The sequence below is a fragment of the Drosophila kikkawai genome, chromosome X (assembly GCF_030179895.1).
Source record: "Drosophila kikkawai strain 14028-0561.14 chromosome X, DkikHiC1v2, whole genome shotgun sequence".
Classification (NCBI taxonomy): Eukaryota; Metazoa; Arthropoda; class Insecta; order Diptera; family Drosophilidae; genus Drosophila; species Drosophila kikkawai.
The window spans coordinates 11,173,666-11,192,907 of NC_091733.1; the positions used below are offsets into that span (position 1 = coordinate 11,173,666).

A 19,242-nucleotide genomic window follows, 5' to 3' on the forward strand; every position below is an offset into this window, starting at 1 on the left:
GACTTTGTGTCCACGGGTTTTTCATGGAGTTCAACTTGCGCCATCCTTTGCTCTGCTCTTCTCTCTTAACCATTTTGTTTTTTACCTCTTTTTCCTTGCTTGCCTGTTTTTTTCTTTCTCTCTTTTTTTTTTTTGTTCCTTTGTTTTCGGTCCTCCGCTGGTGTCCTAGCTTGGCTTGTTTTTTTTTTGTTGTAAGTTCTTGCTTTTCAGCTTTTAACACCCACACAGATACGACTCAACACGCACACTAGGCCGACCGCCTGGCGTGCGTGTGTAAACGCGGTGTGGTGAGTTTTGCGAGAGAGTGTTGAGTGTGTGTGTGGTGGTGGTGAGAAGCTTCGCCGTTGGCCTGCACCTTCTTCGTGAATGTGCTGCACTGGTGTGCGTTACATAAGTCGCCTACGGGGCCGTGTATTCACCACGCGTCCATTGAGAATGTTAACGCAAAAGTGGTGCTTCTCAGTCGTCGACGGCGCACACACACACCAGCACAGCCAGCAGCGTGCCGCAGTTCGCCGCAATCCGTATTCCGTATTCCCGTGGTCCGTATTCCGTGAGCGCTTTCAGTCGCTGATTTGACCGCCAAACAAACGCAACGCAGCTCTCGGCTGATAAAGAAAGCCTTCGCAAAAAATACAAAAAAAAAAAAAAGAAAAGAAAGCAGGCCAAAACGCGCTCTCGGTTCACAGACAACAACAGCCGCAACCATAATAACCAGCAACAATAATAATAAAAAAACGACAACAAATATACAAAGCAATTACTTGTAGTTGGTTTGTTTTCCCATCTATATTTACATATATATATATATATCTATTTTTTGCAAGTTATTTTCCCCTCGAATAGTTTAAACAACAACTCTATTTTTTTCGGTTTTCGTGGTAAAAAAAAGAAAGAATATAATAAATTGAAATTTATATAAAAAAAAGTAAAAAGTATTTAAAAGTGCCAAAAAAATCTAATTCAAACGCCAAGAAGATGAATTAAATGAAAACATTACGGACACAAACAATAATAGTTGTGATAAAAAAGAAAACAACAAACAGTAAAACGGCAAAAAGCAACCAAAGCAACAGAAACACAAACACACACGCACACAAACACACACTTAAACAAGGACAAACAATGGGGGAGATTAAGTGTTTATTTATATTTGTGTAGCATACTTTTGTGCGGCAGTCAAAGATTAATTTATACAAAAGGCTCAGTCACACACACACACAACCGAAAGAGATAGCAGATTTCGCATTTATGCATATGGAATGGTTTGGGTTTCGTTCTTTGGGCTCGGTTCTTTTGGGTTCTGGCTCCTGGCATTCGTTACGCTTACAAAACTTGACCCAAATTTACGTTTTGCGGTCCAGCAGCTGCCGCTAAAAAAAAAAAGAAATACAGTGGGCGGTGAACAGAGGGAGCTGGGGCAGGTGGGGAAGGACACCCACAGACAGCGAAACAACGTGGAAGGATTATGTAAACAACAAGAACGGCAGGGCCATTTTTCGGGGGCGAATACCTCTTACGCTATATGAATTGCTGTTGATTTCAAAATCTATTGAAATGATGCCTAGAAGTAGGCAACAAAATAGGGCCAAGCCAGAACATAAATTAAATTAAAAGTGAAAGGTAAAAGAAGGACATTTTATTTGTTGGTAGTTTTATATTAGCTTGTTCAGGATGTTTTATATTAGGAAGTTTATATTAGCAAAAACAAGGATGTTAACATTTATGATGTCAGAATCGAATATTAAGTCCAAATATCCTTTGGATTTTGGTCGTATATTTATATTTCCAAGTGTAAAATGATCAAGAGTATATATTTATAAAAGATTTAAGTTCCCAGACAAAAATAATAAGTTGCTCCCCCTTTGCTCGCTCAGACTTGACCTCCAAGGACTCATCAGTTTTGTGGGCTAAAGGGGTGCACTCCATCCATCCATCTATCCTTTCCATGCCGCCCCTGTTGCCATCAATGGTCGCAATCATCCGCACACAATCCGTCCGTAATCACAAATGCAGCTCTCACCTTGCGTGTCATTTCCTCGTTTTCCTTTAACAGCCTCATATAAAGCTATATGGCTGGATTCAGGACTCAGCCCCCCCAGATGGAGAGTGACAAAACATAACATGGCTACAAAATGCATTTTAATTTGCATCAATTATTTCGATAATTGGCCATGGCCAAAAGCAGTTAACGAGAAAATCCCGGGAATTAGCATGAGCTGAAAAGCGGACACGAGAAATAGTAGTAGTAGTAGTAGTAGTAGCAGGCAATCCGAAGGATAAGATCTCCATGCCACTCTCATTTGTAACCAAATTGGGCAATCTGTCTGTCCGGGGGCCTTAAGCGATGCAATCTATGCCGAATGAATGATACAGAAGTAGAGATATTTAAGTTTTAAGGACACCGACTTGGGGAAGAGGGGTTTTAAAGTATAATTTTGATAAAAAACATTCCCTAAAAGGAGCTATAATTATTTTTAATAAACAAATAAATACCTTTTTAATATACATAATAAAATTTAATTTAATCCATCATATTTTCACCATAATTCCTTCAATATTAATGGCATCCATGAATTCCCTATTAAATGCTCTAAGGAATTTTCCATTCTCCATTTTTCTGAGATTAGTTCCCCTCCACCGTTGCCAACGGTTGCCCTGATCCTGGCCTAATGCAATCGCCTTAAGGTAGTCACGACTGACATTTAGGCAAACCCAATCCGCCTCGCCAAGTTGATTGCAATCCACCAGCAGCATCCTTCAAGCTGCAACCGTCTCCTGCTTAAGTCCTGGGAAGCCTTCGCGTTGTGCATTGTCCTGGCATCGAGTCATTCGCTTCATATTCGCTGGCGTTTTTGTCATTCATCGCTTTTGGGTAGCCCTGGATGCGGTGGATGTAAAAATTAATTTACCACCTCCGCAATATCTAGGGGAACTTTGCAGTCCTTCTTCTCGCCTCTTTCCTTTCTTCTGGCCATCTCTCTATCTTTATTTGCATTTTTACACGGGAAAAAATAAAATAATATTGCTTTATAGTTGGGTACTTTTTTTTTTTTAGATTTTCTGTATTGAAATTTATTAAAATTTGTGAACAATATTAATATTTGGGATTTGATTTAAGTTAAGGTTGTAAAAAGTCTATTAAGTATATAATATATATAAATAAGAAATCCCAATTAAGGATAATTAAGGAACCAGACCAAGAATGGTTAAGTTTGGTATTCTAATTTCAAATTGTCATTTTAATTGAGATTTAATTTTAGAAAAATGTCTTGTTTATTCATTTTTTTTTCAATCCACTTTGTTTTTTTTTACGCACTCAAATTCATTTTTAATATTCCTGAACAGCAATGCTTTAATTAATATTTCCCATGCATTCCCATTCCATTCTCAAATTCTAAATGGAAATAAAACAATTTAATATTGGAATGGGGAACGTCATGGAAATATAAATAGTTTATTTTTCATGGCATTCCTCCTTCAAATTTCAAATTATTTCATTTACATTTTATTAAAGTTTGCAACAGGATAATGATAAATTGTTATTAAGTTTGAACAAATGTGTAATTGAAACTAAACTAATCGAATTTTTGTAGAAAGGGTAATATTTAAAATATACTTTACTCTGTTCTGTTGCTCAATCAACATTCCAAAACCCTGTTCCATTCCAGTTACTGTTGGTATTTTCAATCGGTTTAATTCTATTAAATATGATCGAACCTCAAAGATTAGATGGCCCCTGGCGTGACAATTGGGTTTTTTTCTGGTGTATTTCAGCTCGATTCGCGTATCGCATAGAATCCATTTCATTCGAATAACTTTGCGCATAGCTGCGTTCCATTCGCCGCGTTCCCGCCTCGCTTAACACTCTCTCTCCCACTATGCCCATTTCCCATTTTTGTTGGCGAGTGTCGAGCGAGAAGATGAGTGCGAGAAAAGTGTTGCATGCTCGCGGGCTAAACGCGAGATGAACACGCAACCAAAGAAATGGAAGGAGAAGAGGTGAAGAGGAGAATGGGCAGATGAAGACGAAAGGAGGCAGGAGGCTGGAGAACAACACTGCAGCGTAAAAAATAAGCACACACGAAGAGGAGAGAGGAGAGAGGAGAGAGAAGATGAGGGACTGGGACACATTCAGACAGATAAACGAGTCGAGTTACAAGCCAAGACACTGGGCGCAAGGGGGAGAGATGAGAGGATGGGGAGATGGGGAAATGGGAAAAGGACCTCGTGCATCGTGCCATCTCGCTCGTTGGCACTGCATTAGCAGCCAGCTGTGAACGAAATAAACGTAAAAATATTTTTAGTGTGAACAAATTTCTGCTCGTTGCTCGTTGTAAAAGGCAACAGAATGAAACTGAAACACTGCGACAAACGCACACAGGCATAGACAGTCACACACACACAGACACACATACAGCCACATGACGCAGGAGAACAAGCACACCTGACATGATAACACACACTCGCGCACACACCCACACTCACCCACGGAGGCAGAAACAGAGAAGCACAGCCAAAGTGTGTTTAGTTAGCAAATGCCAATGGCTCATGTTCACAGCAGACAGAGAGGGGGCGATACAGAGAGAGCCTGTGTGTGGGCGAGCAAGTGTGTGTCTGTCTATGTGTGTGTGTGTGTGACAGTTTTGTAAACAAACAAAGTCAAAAGCAACAAGAATTTCACCCGACTTGAACGAAGATATTGAGGGTCTCTGCAGCGAGCAAAGCTTTACATAATTGTGCTCACCTCCATAATAAAAGAGTTCGTTAAGAGAGGCAAGAAACCAGGTAATGGGGTCACCAGCAGTAATTGGAAATACATATAAGTTTTACCTTGTCCATATCGAAAGAATCAGATATGGTTTTCGATTATAATTATTTTGAATAAATTTCACAAAAGATATTTCGAGTATTCGAAGAAAGGTGTAGCCTGAATCCATATTGGTTCGAACTCAATCCTATATCTTTGAATGCATTTTGAGTATTCTGGGAAATATCTCTTTGCTAAACCATCAGAAAATGCTAGTCTAAGTAAAAGATAGGGATAATGGATTTAAAATGTACCAAATATTAGAAAAAAACATAATTTAAATATAAGAACCTGATCTCAGATCCTGATCAGATCATCAATGACTTCAAAAAGATTGGAAACGGTTTAAAAATGCTAAAGTGTACACAGAAATGCACAAAACTAATTGATATTAATTTAAAAACGATGTAATCAAAACAAAATATGCATAAAGGCCCAGAGAAATAAACGAATTGAATAACTGGGGCACCTTTTTGAATTTTAATACACCAAAAACCCCGAATATTTTGGGCTTTTTGGAAAAGATACGCTCTGAACCCTGGGAATCGGTATATCCAAAATAACCTCGGATCTGGTCTTTTCCCCTGGCCGACCTTCACTCCTTTTGGGATCGAGTGTTTTTGATTTCATTGCTGCACTTGATGCCAGCGTTTTGCATGCGACATCTCTGTGGGACTGCATCTGAAATTAACTGAATTTATTTCATAGCCATGCAGCAGCCCCTCCCTACCATATCCACCTCCATTTCTCCGGGGACTGAGAGAAAGGAGAGAACAAAAAAAAAAGAAAAAACAAAGGCAACTTATTTTTATGCCATTCGCGTCAACCGCAGAAGGCGGACAGAGAGAACACCGCCCACAGCCCACCCACTCGGCACACAGGGTTAAGTTTTTATGCGCTTTTGTTTGCAGCCTCTGCACCGAGCCCCCTCTTATGGCGCTTTTTTATGCCCTGGCAGGGTTTTATCATTGTAGTCAGAAATTTGAAATTGCTATAAAGTCGGCATCAACAGCCGAGTAGACCTAGCCATGAACCTCTATCCGTTTTGATGCAAAGTCCTCCCTCAGTTTTGGTTAATATGTAAAATGTCTAATTGTTATTGTAGATAGTAAAGGTATTTAGTAAAATCGAACCCAATCGGATGACTTTATTGCTGTCATAAGAATCTTTGAAAATGTATAAGAAATAAATCTTTAAATCTATTTATTAATATGGTTTAAATATCATAAAACTTAAACGATTACATTGAGAGCTATATAATATGAAATGTTCTAACCGCTAGGGTATACAGACTTCGGCTTTCTGACATTAGTTTTCCCTTCTTGTTTGTGTTGCCAACTGTCATGAAAAGTTCGAGTCGAGAGTTGACCTGAAAAGTGTCACTCTGTGTATTTTTATGCCTTTTTCGACCCGCTAACCCGTTCGCTGCGGGCTTTTCCAGAGGAGCTGGGCAGAGAGAAACACAAAATCCCCAGTCGCCTACCTTGCCACGCCCCTGTGCTCGTTATAATCATAGTCTTTGTTGTCGCTTTTCGTTGTCGGCAAAAATCACTAATTGAACAGAAAACCCCCCCAGAAAACTCTAATCATTATGGGTTTCGAGAATGGTTTTGAATTGAAGCCGGGACACATGGGATAAACGATAACTTTGATGAAAAGTTCCCAAAGGAAGCATTAGGCAGCTCCGTAACTCTATAACTCGAATAAAACTTGTTGAAAAGTATCAAAAATATCTATAAATACACATACATCTTAAAATAAGCATTCTTTTATTTGTTTACTATATAAAAAAATTTAAGTACTTATCGATAACTTTAACGGATGCTTCCCGATGTGGAAATAGACACAAGTGGGTATCAGAAATCCGTCAGATAAGACCACTTCACATACCCTTTAATTCTACGAAAACTCCTCGAAACTTTTAAACAGTGGCCCAAGTGAGAAGAAAATCTGAGTGAAACTTTTCATAAACTTTTCCTGGTAGTTATCGAAAAAATCGATAGATAAATGTGCTGAGAAATTCCTTCGCACTTTTTTCTCCTTTGACCTGCATTTAATTTTTGTTTTGTTTTGTATGGGGGCATTAAAAAGCATATTAAAATACTTATTGAAAACTTTTGGATATCCCAACAAAAAAAAAAAAATAATAAAATAAATAATAATAATAAATAAAAATAATACAAAACAGAAATAAGCAAAAGTAAGAAGAACTTGCGCAGCAAAAAAGTTTGCCTCTAAAAAGCAATAGCAGTCAAGTGCAAAAAAAACTATCAACTAAAGGAACAAAAGCAAAAACAGCGGCAACAACCAGGAGAACAAACAACAAAACCAACATGGGAAAAAAGAGCTCCAAGTTGAAACAGGATACCATTGATCGCTTAACAACAGACACATACTGTAAGTACAATAAACTGAAATCATAAAATACATGCTAACGATAAAATGGTACAGTGCCTTTCAGTTGTATACTCATACTATAAATCTTTTATGAATAATTGTATACAAGTTTTGAGAAATTCTATAACAAGTTTTGTTTTTTCGAGCTCTTTGTGGTTTATTCATTATTTTAATTAAGAATTGCATAAAATATCCATATTAGAGGTTGTATAAAGCGATATTTTATCGTTATTCTGTATATTTATATGTTTATATCAAACATCGACAGAATACAGTAATATAATATTTTTCGATACATCCATATTTAAATGTTAACTATTCGATATATTTCGATATTTAAAATTCTATATATTAAAGGTTATTATTTTTTTAGAGCTATATTTTTTTCCACTGACTTCTCCTTTGCATATAAAATAGCGGTGCTTGCTTGCATTTCACCGCTGATCTACCTGTTGTTAAAATTATTAGTGAGGTTTTACCATGGAGGAAACCTTAATTTTGTACATATACATTTTTAAAGTAACGTTTAAAGCTAGGCAAAGGTTGGGTAAAATTTTGGGTGGCAAGGGTATATTAACTTCGGCATTCCCAAGCTTACCAATTTGCAATTTTGCATTACAAATTTCAAGAAAATGTTGTAAAAAGGCATAAGAACAAGTCGAAATGGTTAATTTAAAGTGGTACTTCAATCGTTGAGCTTGTTTTGAGCATTTTCCCTTTCCATTTTCCATTTCTCCCTTGACACCTTTAATAAACACTTTATCAATCGCAATTTATCCAGCTTTTCTTTCTTTTCTTTTTATTATTTCCTCATCCACAGTGTCTTTGAGCCAAGTTGTCTCTTCCCTTTTACCTTGTAATAATTCCGTTTTCTTATTTATTTATTTGTTTGTTTTGGCCTGGCATTTATGCTAGTATGAACACAGTATTTTCTCACCCCTCACCACCATCATATATCCCATTCCCCATTTTCCACGATTGGCATTTTCTCATTTTGATTTGTTTTTGTTTTTCGTTTGCCCGAGCATCAATCAAAATACGGAAAGGTGCAGACACTTTTCCGCGTTCCCCCGTTCCAGATATAGGATGCATAATTCAAAAGTGTTTTTCCAGAACTTACTCGATGGCAAACTGACTCATCAGTCTTCGACCGATGGCAATAAAGTCACCCAACTGACGGCGAACATCTGAGCCGGATTCGATTGAGAAACTCCGCCCGGATTAGCCGGCACGGGAGTTCGTCTCGGTGCATAAATGGAGTGCGGATAGCATGTGCTTGCTAGGTCAATTGCCAGGACTCGGGTTCGTTTTCGGTATCGATATCGGTATCGGCTTGGGTTCTCGCTTTTCGCTTCTCCTTTCTCCGTGTTGTCGGAAATCTGGCGAGGCACTTGACATTTATGGTTTAATTTTATCGCTTTTTTGCCGTAGCCACTTTTACTGCTACTTTGTTACATTGACATGTTATTGCTGCTGTAACTGACAGTTGCAGTTATTGCTGCTTTAAGCTGATTTTAGCTAGAAATAATATACCTTTAGCCTTTGCAAGAAGGCGGAAGTCAATAGAGTGTTCTTGACTAGGCGATAACTGATAGGCAAGGCTCTAAGTATTCATTTAAAAGAAAGGAAAAAGGGTAAAAATGTACCTTTCCATAAAGGTTACTTCAAGGAGGGATCTTGGAAAATATCGATAAATGTATACTGCATCGATTTTTGATGCGAAGGTCGATATATGTTTATAAGTGCAATAAATCGATATTCTGTAATATATGGAATGAAATAAATTAAATACATTTTTTCGTAGATTTCGCAATAACTTTAATGTAACTTCGATATTTTCGATATATATAATTTCGCTTTGTTAAAATTTGGATATGATTATGAGCGCCATAAATCGATATCTTGTGTAATATATCGAATAAAATAAAATAAATAAATTTATCGTATATATCGATATTTTCGATGAATAAAATTTCGTATATTAAAGCTTATTATATTTTTAATATGATACCTAATACCTATATTTCCTGTTGGCCCCAATTTATAATACCCTCGTATGGCTTGAGTCCCAGGAATAATAAAGAAAAAACAAATAAATAAACCATTTCAATAGAGTTTCGTATTGATTACAATCCAAAATGCATTAGATATATATTTGCCACTCTTTCATTATTCAAAAAATCAAAGCATGAAGGACTTACAATCACAAGTTTCCTCAAAATTTTAATTTAATTGGTAATTCCAAAAGAGCTTGATAAAATACATTGATTTTAGCTTTTGGCTCTCAAGTTTTCAAGTCTAACAAGAGAATTAAAGTTATTTTGTAAGCAATAAAAGTAACCCAAAATCGCTTGAGACTCTCTATTTAATCCTTAAACAACCCGAGTGAAAGGCAGCCAACTTTCTGTGTGTTTTTTGTTTTGTGTTGTGCATTTGCGACAGCTTCTAGTTGAAGCTTTTCGAGTGCAACAGTCTCCTGGCATTGATATCCTTGCTGCTTTTTTCAGCTTTTAGTGCTCTTTATGTTAATACTACCATTCCGAGCTCACTTTTTACGAGGTCCCCGCCCCGGGCTTAACATTAATTGTGTGCTTTGTTGCTCGGTTTTACCTTTACCTTTAACGATACTGTAGTTTACCCAACTGTTATTGGGGGTTACCTGTTTGTTGTTACCTGTTACCTGTTGTTGTTACTGGCCATACATTTGCCTGTTGTGTTAACTGTTACTATTAGTTACAACATCGCCTTTACGTCTCAAAGAGCCTTTTTTTGCTGTTGTATCTTTTGTGAAGCTTCCCTTCGTTGGCCGCAACTTTGTCCTTCTCCTTTCTGGGCTCCTTACGCTCTTAAGCAGGACATTACATTTACTTAGCGCCCTTCGGTTGCGGCCATTTTGGGGGCTCCTTAAAAATGCAAGTCAGAAACTTTTCAAGCCCCGAAACTTTGTGACTAATTGCTTTCGTTTTTTTTCTTTTTTTTTTTTTTTTTTTTTTTTTTTTTTTTGCTTTCCATCCCTCTGTATTTTCTTATTCTGTGGTCCCGCCAAGGTTAGGGGTTAAGAAGGGCATATAAATAATTACCGACGGGTATTTGCGGGCACCTGGCCAACAAGAAAAAGGAAGCCAAGGAAAGTGTTGACAGATTGCTGCCAAAGTTTTCAACGTTCCGTTTTTTTTTTTAATGGGTTTTTCTTTAAGTTATTTGCCTTTCCACCTCCCTCCCTCTCTGGTTTAGTGGAAAATGTGGGCGCAAAAGTAGAGGCTTAGTCCCTGCTTAAATATGCAACTCAATAATTGTAATCCTCTCTCTTTTTCTCTTCCACGAAAATCCCAAATACTGCTGGGATACACTGTTACAGCTGCTGATTGGCCCGGATTTGTTTGGCCAGGCAAAACAAATGAATCAACTAAGGACTCTGTTTATTGCCAACGGGTCGTATGAGCAATTTCTGCTGGCCTCGGTCAATATTTGTTCTGTCCATTGACATGCCAATCAATTGGACATTAAACTCAGTTACGTCTTAACCCTCTGCGCCGTCAGAGGCAATGAAATAAATAAATAAACAGACAGAAATTTGATTAGACCGAGCGAGAAACAGCCAGTACACCAGCCAGTCCCATAAAATGCAAATCCCTTAGTGCGTTTAGGCCACACATTCACTACGAATTAGGGTCCGAACAACCATTTGGCCCACAGGTGTTGTTTTTGCTTTAGTTATGGGTCGGGCATTAGGAAATTTAATTGAATGAGAGGCAAGCCTTTTGATCAAAGCCCTAATTCCACTCAATTTGTTTCATTTGGAGTCGTTGTTGTAATAGTTACTGGAATTGTCAACATTTTTCATGGTTATTTAAATGCTAGTGAGCTCTGCAAAAAAGTAAAAGAGAAAGTAAACAAATGAAAACTAAGTCTGAACTACAACAAAATAACTTGCATAATGCTGATTAAGTTGTACACTTATAAAAATATTATTAGACTTAAGAAAAATTCCCCTAGATTTGAGAGAGCTATATTTTTTCTTGATTTTAGAAATAATTTCATTTATCGAGACTTGCCCTAAATTCTTTGAAATTTGTACTTAGTTCTCGAAAACTTTTCTTAGTTTTGGGGTTTTTTTTTTTAAGACAAATTTTCTAAAAATATTCAAAAAAAGATATATGTATAATTGCAGTTATTCTTATGTTTTCCCCTCGGATTTTTTAGTTCTCCAATGGAATCTAGGGCGACACGCCTTTGGTTCCTTTTAAACGTGAAATTTCAAAGCGAAAATAACTTTTTAGGGCCATTTTGGATACAAATTTTTATAAGTGTAGGAGGAGAATTAAAAATTTACTTTATTTTACAAAGAAATTAAACCAAAAGAATAAGGTTTAGGGGATATATACATAGTTTAAAAATTCATTATATAGATTCGAACATTAAACATACATTTTAAGTTAACTTTTAATATTAATAATACCTTAAAATATACAACAAAAATCCATAAACTTTTGATAAATGTATATAATATTGTATAGCTCTTCTTGTAAATCAAACTGAAATTGAATATATATTAAATACATATTTTAAACAAGCCTTCATTGTATAAAATCAATAACAAAGTTGTATATTAAAGGTTAAAAGAATATGATATGTGAAATATATGAAATATGTTTCATCACTAGTTTCTATGCATAATTGTCATTGTTTGAGTGAGCTAACAGTGCCATATGACAATTGGCACAACGGAATGAATATGTTATGCACGGTCATCGGAGGAATATACATGTATCCCCTTTGAAGGGTGACTGTGGCATGTGTATTCCTTTATATCCTTCAAGGTGAGCCACAGCAGCGCAACCCCCTCTCTCACCACAATTCGATATTTGAGTCATCCGCCTGGCATCCTGCAAAGCTGATCCGCAATCTTTTTCATTCCCAACTCGAGCTGACAGAATGACTCGTGCTATTTGAATGCCCTCTTTGTGTGTGTGAGGGGGGTGTATGGCGTGTGTGTACTATTATGGTGTAAGGTATGGAAATGCAATCCGCTGAATGGGGCTCTGGAACTGGTACTGCTACTGCTACTGATGGCAACAAGTCGTATGAGCAATATGCGCTTTATTTACAATCAATACAGGCGAACAAGTGGAGAAAAAAAGAAGAATAAACCAACAACACACAACGCACAACAATGCTGGCCCGTAAATGCCGTTATATTTTTACATGCCACACGTCAATAATACAAAAAAAAAAAAAAAAAGAGAACTGGTGGCCCATTCAGTGTTCAGAGGGGTGTGCAGGGTATTACGATTGCCTGTCTGTCAGTCTGTGTTAGCCAGGCCATATCGATTACCAATCAATTCTGCTCCTGGCGCTGGCTATGGCAATTGTTGACTTCATTGGATTGACATTCCCTTCGGGATAAGGACAACAAATAATGCGGCAACGTTAGGGGGAGGGGATAAACGCACAGAAGAGCTCTTCTTTCTGCGGCTAATTAAAATGCAAATGCTGCTGCGATTCCTTTGCCAGTCAGCTAATCAAAATGAAAAATGATAGCCTAGCTGAGAAGGGTGCAGAAGGGGGGAGCGGGAAAGGAAGTGCACAAGAAAAAAAACCATTATATAAATTTATAATTTATATACTATTTTAGTGTTAAGTAAATAACTTAATCAAAAATAAGATTTATAAATCGATTAAATAAATATTAATAAATAAATTTAAATATATTTTGGAGCAGTATAATAGAAAAAGAGAATATCGATATTTTAATGTTAAATGAGATATTTTTTGATATTTAAAAGTTCGATAGATCAAAGCTATTTGCGATATTTTATTTATATCGTACTTTTATCGATATTTTAATATTCACAGCAATATTTTTCGATAAATTAAAATTCAATAAATCAGTACTTGTGGCATTTTTAATATAATATTAAGTGAGATATTTTGGTCTATGGAATACTTTATTGTATCGATATTTTAAAATTCGTTAGATCAAAGCTTAACTTATTTTCGATTTAATAATAAGCTTGATAATTTTGTTGATACATTTTTCTGCATGGAATATATCCTTATAAAACTTACCATGTAGGGTCTTAAATATCTCCATAGCTGATTGAATTTATAAAACGCTCTGTTAGGTTCTACAACACAAATGATATGTAAAAATATCACCAATTTTGTGCAGTGGACGAATCGCTGGTCCGTTGTTTTTAGGTATCTGTGGAATGGGTCTGCAAATGATATATGAACCACAGCGCTATGAATAATGCGAGTGGCCGCTGCAGATAACTGGGAGCCAGCGAGTCAATAGCCCCATGGTCTCCAGCTCCGGCTCCATTTCCAGCTCCAGTCCTGGTTCCAACTCCCCGGCACCCCCAAGGGGGTGTTACTCCCTGGAGGGTAATGCCTCTGTCCGCCCAAATTGGTGGCCATTGACCACGAAGCGCCCCCTCAAAAGCAATTCCAATGTGTGTAATTTTGCGTGAATTTATGTTTTTATTTTTTCTCTCCTGTCCGTTGACCACTATCCATCGTTGTTGTTGTTGTTGTCCGTTTCGAGAAGGAGTCCGGTCTCCGGACCCTGGGCCGAGAAAACATGTGCGCCATTCACACGCCCAGGATCAGGATACGGCCCCGGTCAGGTTGGCTCCCAAAGGGACAACGGCAGCGGCGTTTAAACGATTGGTAAACGGCCATTAGGCCAACACAACATTTTATGCCATCAAAACAAAGGAAATTGCTATGCATGACTAGCGAGAGGAGAGGAGAGGCTATAGGGGCGGCATATATAGTAATACAGGAGGTTGGGTAAGGCAAAAGAACCAGTGGTCCAAAGACAATGAAGGATAATTTAGGACTTTAACATTTGCATATGAGCTTGAGAGAAAGAACAGACTAAGGTCATCTGCTTTTCCACCAATCAAAGGTCAAATCAATAATGAAATGAATGATAATCTTATTTAACTGAATGCGAAATATTTAAGCTGACAACAGATATTTTATTTATTAACCAAAGAGCTCAGAGTATCGTTTACAGAAATCTGTAGGACTTAAAATTCCTCACAAAATGTGAATAAAAGTAAAATACAACAATTTATTGGGAAGAATAAATAAAAATTTGTTAGAAGAAATTGTGAATAAATATTTTTTATATGTTTTCTATAGGCTACTACTAAGTACTAAGTAACTTATTATACAAAAAAAAAAAAAAACAGAATTACACTTAAATAAATACCTCAAGCAATTTATTTTATACTTTCATGCACCCTTTAAAATCATTTCAAATTTTAAAAATATATAAAAAAGAGTTTTTGAATATATTTTTATATAAATTTTATATTTTAAAATTAACTTGATTTTGTTTTTAATTCTAAAAATTCTATATATAACATTTTGCTATATTTTTGATATGAAAATAATATATATATGTATATAAGTTGTTTAGATGCACAATTTTTAGTAAAATTAAACATTTTTTAATTGATAATATAATTGTCAATATAAAACAGATTTTTTTTTAACAATAAATTTAAGATTTTCCAACACCAAAAATTAAATATATCTATGGTATTTCCTATAACAACCATAATAGCTTGTAATACAATTTCAAACTTTAACTTTCCACAACACTCCAAGTAAACAATGTGTAACCGATATTATACATTTTTAATAAAATCCAATTACATAAAATAAATACTTCAACCTGCTCAATTTACTGAAACGCACTGTACCATTAAGGCGAGAGGCAACCGCCCACCTTCAGAGCTTGTGGGCGCGATATATATGTATATATATATATCTGCTAAACCACCTCAAAATAATCCACAAATAATCCACTCGCACCTTGTAAATATTTCAAATGCCGCATAAAAATTTAATTCACTTCGATTTTCTGTTTGTTTTCATTTGCAGTCACAGAGAAAGAAATACGTCAATGGTGAGTTTGTGTGCGGCAAATAAGAGGCTTGGGAAATATGCCAGCAGCGGGGGCCATAAACATATTTGCCAAATTTGTGTTGAATATTTCTATATATACATATATATAAAAAAAAACCAAACTCCTCTTTCCCGCCAGGCACAAAGGATTCCTGAAAGACTGTCCCAATGGCCTGCTCACAGAGCAAGTAAGTACTTTGCATCCTTAAGGATAACATGACATGTATCTCGAGTACGAGACCATGTGTGTGTGCCCGTGCGTGTGCTCCACCTGAGCGTGGCCAATTCATTTAAGTCAAACGGCTAATTTAGTTACTTTCCGCCATCCGTGAGAGCCCCCAAACCCCCCAACCCCCGAAGGCTCTCGATTTATGTAAGCTAATTCCAACAACGGCAGCAACATCAGAGACATGGGCGCCCCCCTCCTCCTTGGAGTTCCTGAAGTTCGGTATTGGCGCCTGCTCTTGGGTTATTGCCAGATGTGTTGACGACCCCGGCTGCTAATGACAATGCTTTTGTTGCTGTCGCCGTCGGCTGTTATTGTTGTTGATAATGAAATGTATTAATGCGAGCATTATTCAAACACAAACCTTAACTCTCAACGACATGTGTGCCAGGCTTCTAATTGATTCATTCACATTTCTTATTTCTTCTTTGCTTGGCTGTTCTTGCTCTCTTTTTCTATTTCTTCTCTATTTCTCTTCCCTCTACTATCTAATTTCCTTTATCTAGGGCTTCATAAAAATCTACAAACAATTCTTTCCACAAGGCGATCCCAGCAAATTCGCCTCGCTGGTCTTTCGGGTCTTCGATGAGAACAATGTGAGTATGCCTTTCCCCAAAAACAAACTCCTCTCAATCCTTTTTCCTTAATAAAAGGCAGCTGACCACGCCCTCAATAGGAATTAAATTGCAACAGATTATATTTTTTTTCAGAATAATAAAACTTTACTAAGTACTTTACTTTATATAAATAATTGTCAGTCTGCTTAGGCATCCTGAACTCCATATTTTTCAAACGCCTTTGGGGTATGCAACACTTTTGGAGTGAGTGCCACGGGTATTCCATAGTCTGTCCTCTTCCCCTATAAAGCTGACGTTGGCGAAAAATGTTCAGACAGCCACAAAATAAACTGATTTCAGCAGGTTAATGTCCTGCCCTAACCGCTGTTACCCATTTATGAGATGGGTGATCATAAATTCCTTGCGTTCTTCTTGTTATTCTTTTTTATATACATCTAAATATATATATATATAATTTATGGCTCATGGGCGTGGTCTGCCCCTTTGCTCCCCACAACCACAGAATGTCAACTGTCTGATGTCTGCACTGATTTGCTTTCTTTGTCTCTCCGTCTGCCTGCGTGTGTGTGTGTGTGTCTCAACTTCTGTGCGGATATGTGTTTGTGTGCGTGCCTGCTTTTTTCTTTCTTCCTTTTGCTCTTTTCTTTGTCTCTTTCTTTCCCTCTCTCTTTATTTGGTGCTGCCTCCAGGATGGCTCCATAGAGTTTGAGGAGTTCATACGCGCCTTATCCGTTACATCGAAGGGCAACCTGGACGAGAAACTGCAGTGTAAGTTTTTATCATCTCTCTTTATAATGTCCCTCTCCTTGTATTACTTCTTATCCTTGTCCTCTTTCTTCTCCTTTGTTTACTCGTGTTTTTATTCTTTTTTTATTTTTTCCCCTTTCTTATCCCCCCCCTCTTCTTCTCCTCTTCGGCCTTCTAATCCTCCTTCTTCTCCTCCTTTTCCCACTTCTAAATTTTGTATCCTCCTCCTTTTTTCCTTTTTCTCCTTATCCTCCCGTTCATTCCCTTTCTCCTCTTCCTTCTCCGTTTTCTCATATATTTTCCCCTTTCTCCCTAACTCTCCCCCTCCTACTCTTTATTTTCCTTGTATTTCGCCTTATTCTTCTTATTCTCCTCCCTCTCTTCTTTCTCTTCCTCCTTACCCTTCTACTTTTCCCATCTCTTGTCTTCCTTATGCTCCACTTCTCCTGCTCTTTATCCCCTCCACTTTCTCTTTATCCTCCTCGATCTCTACAAATGATTTTAAATCACATTTCTTTCTTTCTTTTTGTCTTTCGTAGGGGCTTTCCGTCTCTATGACGTGGACAATGATGGCTATATAACGCGCGAGGAGATGTACAACATCGTGGATGCGATATATCAGATGGTGGTAAGTGGTGTTAACTTTTCAGAAAGAGAACCAATGAATTATCACTTATTATTACACTGTGCTTCATGATACTGAATGTTTCTACACTGACAAATTTACTTTTAAAGTTCCCTTTAACCCTTATTTGGTCTAACCAATTTCTGCCTCATTCCTCTCTCTTCTTCAGGGCCAGCAACCGCAGTCGGAGGACGAGAATACGCCGCAGAAACGTGTGGACAAGATCTTCGATCAGATGGATAAGAATCACGATGGAAAATTAACATTAGAAGAATTTCGTGAGGGTAGTAAAGCTGATCCACGTATAGTTCAGGCGTTAAGTTTAGGTGGTGGTTAAATCGATAAACAAATGCCCGATTACCGATAACAGACCCAATTCCAATTCAAAAAAGAAAATATTAAAAAACAAAAATAAGCGTGCAATAAACCATAAACGATACTGAAATTGAAACCGTAAACATTTTTGAACAAAAAAAAAAAAAAAAAAAAAAAAACAAGCTAAAGAATAACGAAAAGCCTAAAAGCTAAACAAAACGAAAATCTTAGTTTGCATTCGCTTCTTCACTTTTCACTCTCTCTTCTCTCTACGCTTTTCTCGATTCTTGATTCCCGATTAATATCGATTCTCCGCGCGTCGATTGCGATACTGAAGATGATAATAATTTTTTGATATATTGTATGAATATGCATAACGAATAACTGAACGAGAGGGAAGAAGCCCCCAATAAAAATTGAACAGAAAACGAAAATTCATTTTTAAATATACACCAGAATCTGAATATATAGGATATCGTCGCGTAGTCAGAGCGCAGTTCATAGCAATAAAGGGAAAAACCAAAAACTAAAAAACAAAACGAAAACAAAAACGAAATTTAAAATAAATGAAAATACAAAGTAAATTAATGCTAATTTCAAATTAAAACGAAATGTGTGAGGCGCAAATCAATTTTTGAAGCATACACCAATTACGAGTAAACTAATTAAACCTACGAATAAATCAGCATAATTATATTATACAATTAAACCATACAATTAGAGCCGAACTAAGCCTACGAATCAATTGCGCAGCCTTCGAAGCGAAAGCCAATAAAAAAACAAAAACAAAACGAAACAAAACAAAATAAAATAAAACGAAACAAAACAAAGCAAAAACAAACAAACTATCTAAGCTAACCGAGTTATCACAGCTCGATCCCAGTCAGCTAATTCCACTCGCGACATCAAATAGCAGCCACTATATCCACATCTATAATATATATAGCCACGTGTATGGATGCGCAAAGTGGCCGCAGTGACAGGACGAACAGGGGTGAAGTTAAGGGATATATGTCTGGATTAGGGGACTACGAGAGGTTAGGCTAAATGGGTTATAAATCAGTTACACTTTTATATATATGTCAGGCAGCCAGTCCCCCGTTTCTTCTCACCTGTGTCTCTGTTAACCCCCCTTGACTCAGAAGAAAGTAATACCGCAAAAACTGGACACCAGAATATATATATATATATATATATATATTTCTCTCTTCAAATAATGAAAACACTTTCTTTGGCTTATTGCAAACAATCTACTTAGTTATAGTTATTATATATTATGCTATAAGACCCTGAGCTGCTTGAGGAAAGGTTTGTCTCTTTTATTGCAGCCCATCTCCTATTTATTCCAGCTGCCTTACAGCCATGAAACGCACTTTGACCCTTCGAAGAGAAAGAAATAAAAAACTTGAAATGAGATACAAAAGGCAATCAAGTTTTCGTTAGAATTAGAATTCAAATAGTGATTGCAAAAAGTGTTGCATACCCGACAGGCGCTGTTAACAAAACAAGTGTTTGCTTTTGTTTGCTCTATCTCTTTCTCTATCTTCTCTATCTCTCTCTTTATATACATATATATATATATTTCTCTGTCTCACTATCTCTTCTACGCTCCCTAGTAAAT

At 36.9% G+C, this 19,242-nt stretch overlaps 1 protein-coding gene across 4 annotated transcripts; it reads left to right on the plus strand.

Annotated features, from left to right (window-relative positions):
* Positions 1 to 481: 481 nt before the first annotated feature.
* LOC108083604 (frequenin-1) lies at positions 482 to 17,815 on the plus strand. 4 transcript variants are annotated; one of them, XM_017179473.3, is made up of 8 exons: positions 482 to 773; positions 6,999 to 7,207; positions 15,107 to 15,131; positions 15,270 to 15,318; positions 15,863 to 15,952; positions 16,624 to 16,702; positions 17,221 to 17,309; positions 17,476 to 17,815. In XM_017179473.3, the coding sequence occupies exons 2-8, from the start codon at positions 7,144 to 7,146 to the stop codon at positions 17,641 to 17,643; spliced, it is 564 nt and encodes a 187-aa protein (XP_017034962.1). In that variant the 5' UTR covers positions 482 to 773; positions 6,999 to 7,143; the 3' UTR covers positions 17,644 to 17,815. The 4 variants fall into 4 exon arrangements, with proteins under 4 accessions (XP_017034962.1, XP_070144478.1, XP_017034963.1 ...); XM_070288377.1 differs by having other exon boundaries at positions 482 to 769; XM_017179474.3 differs by having other exon boundaries at positions 482 to 766.
* The last annotated feature ends 1,427 nt before the right edge of the window (positions 17,816 to 19,242 follow it).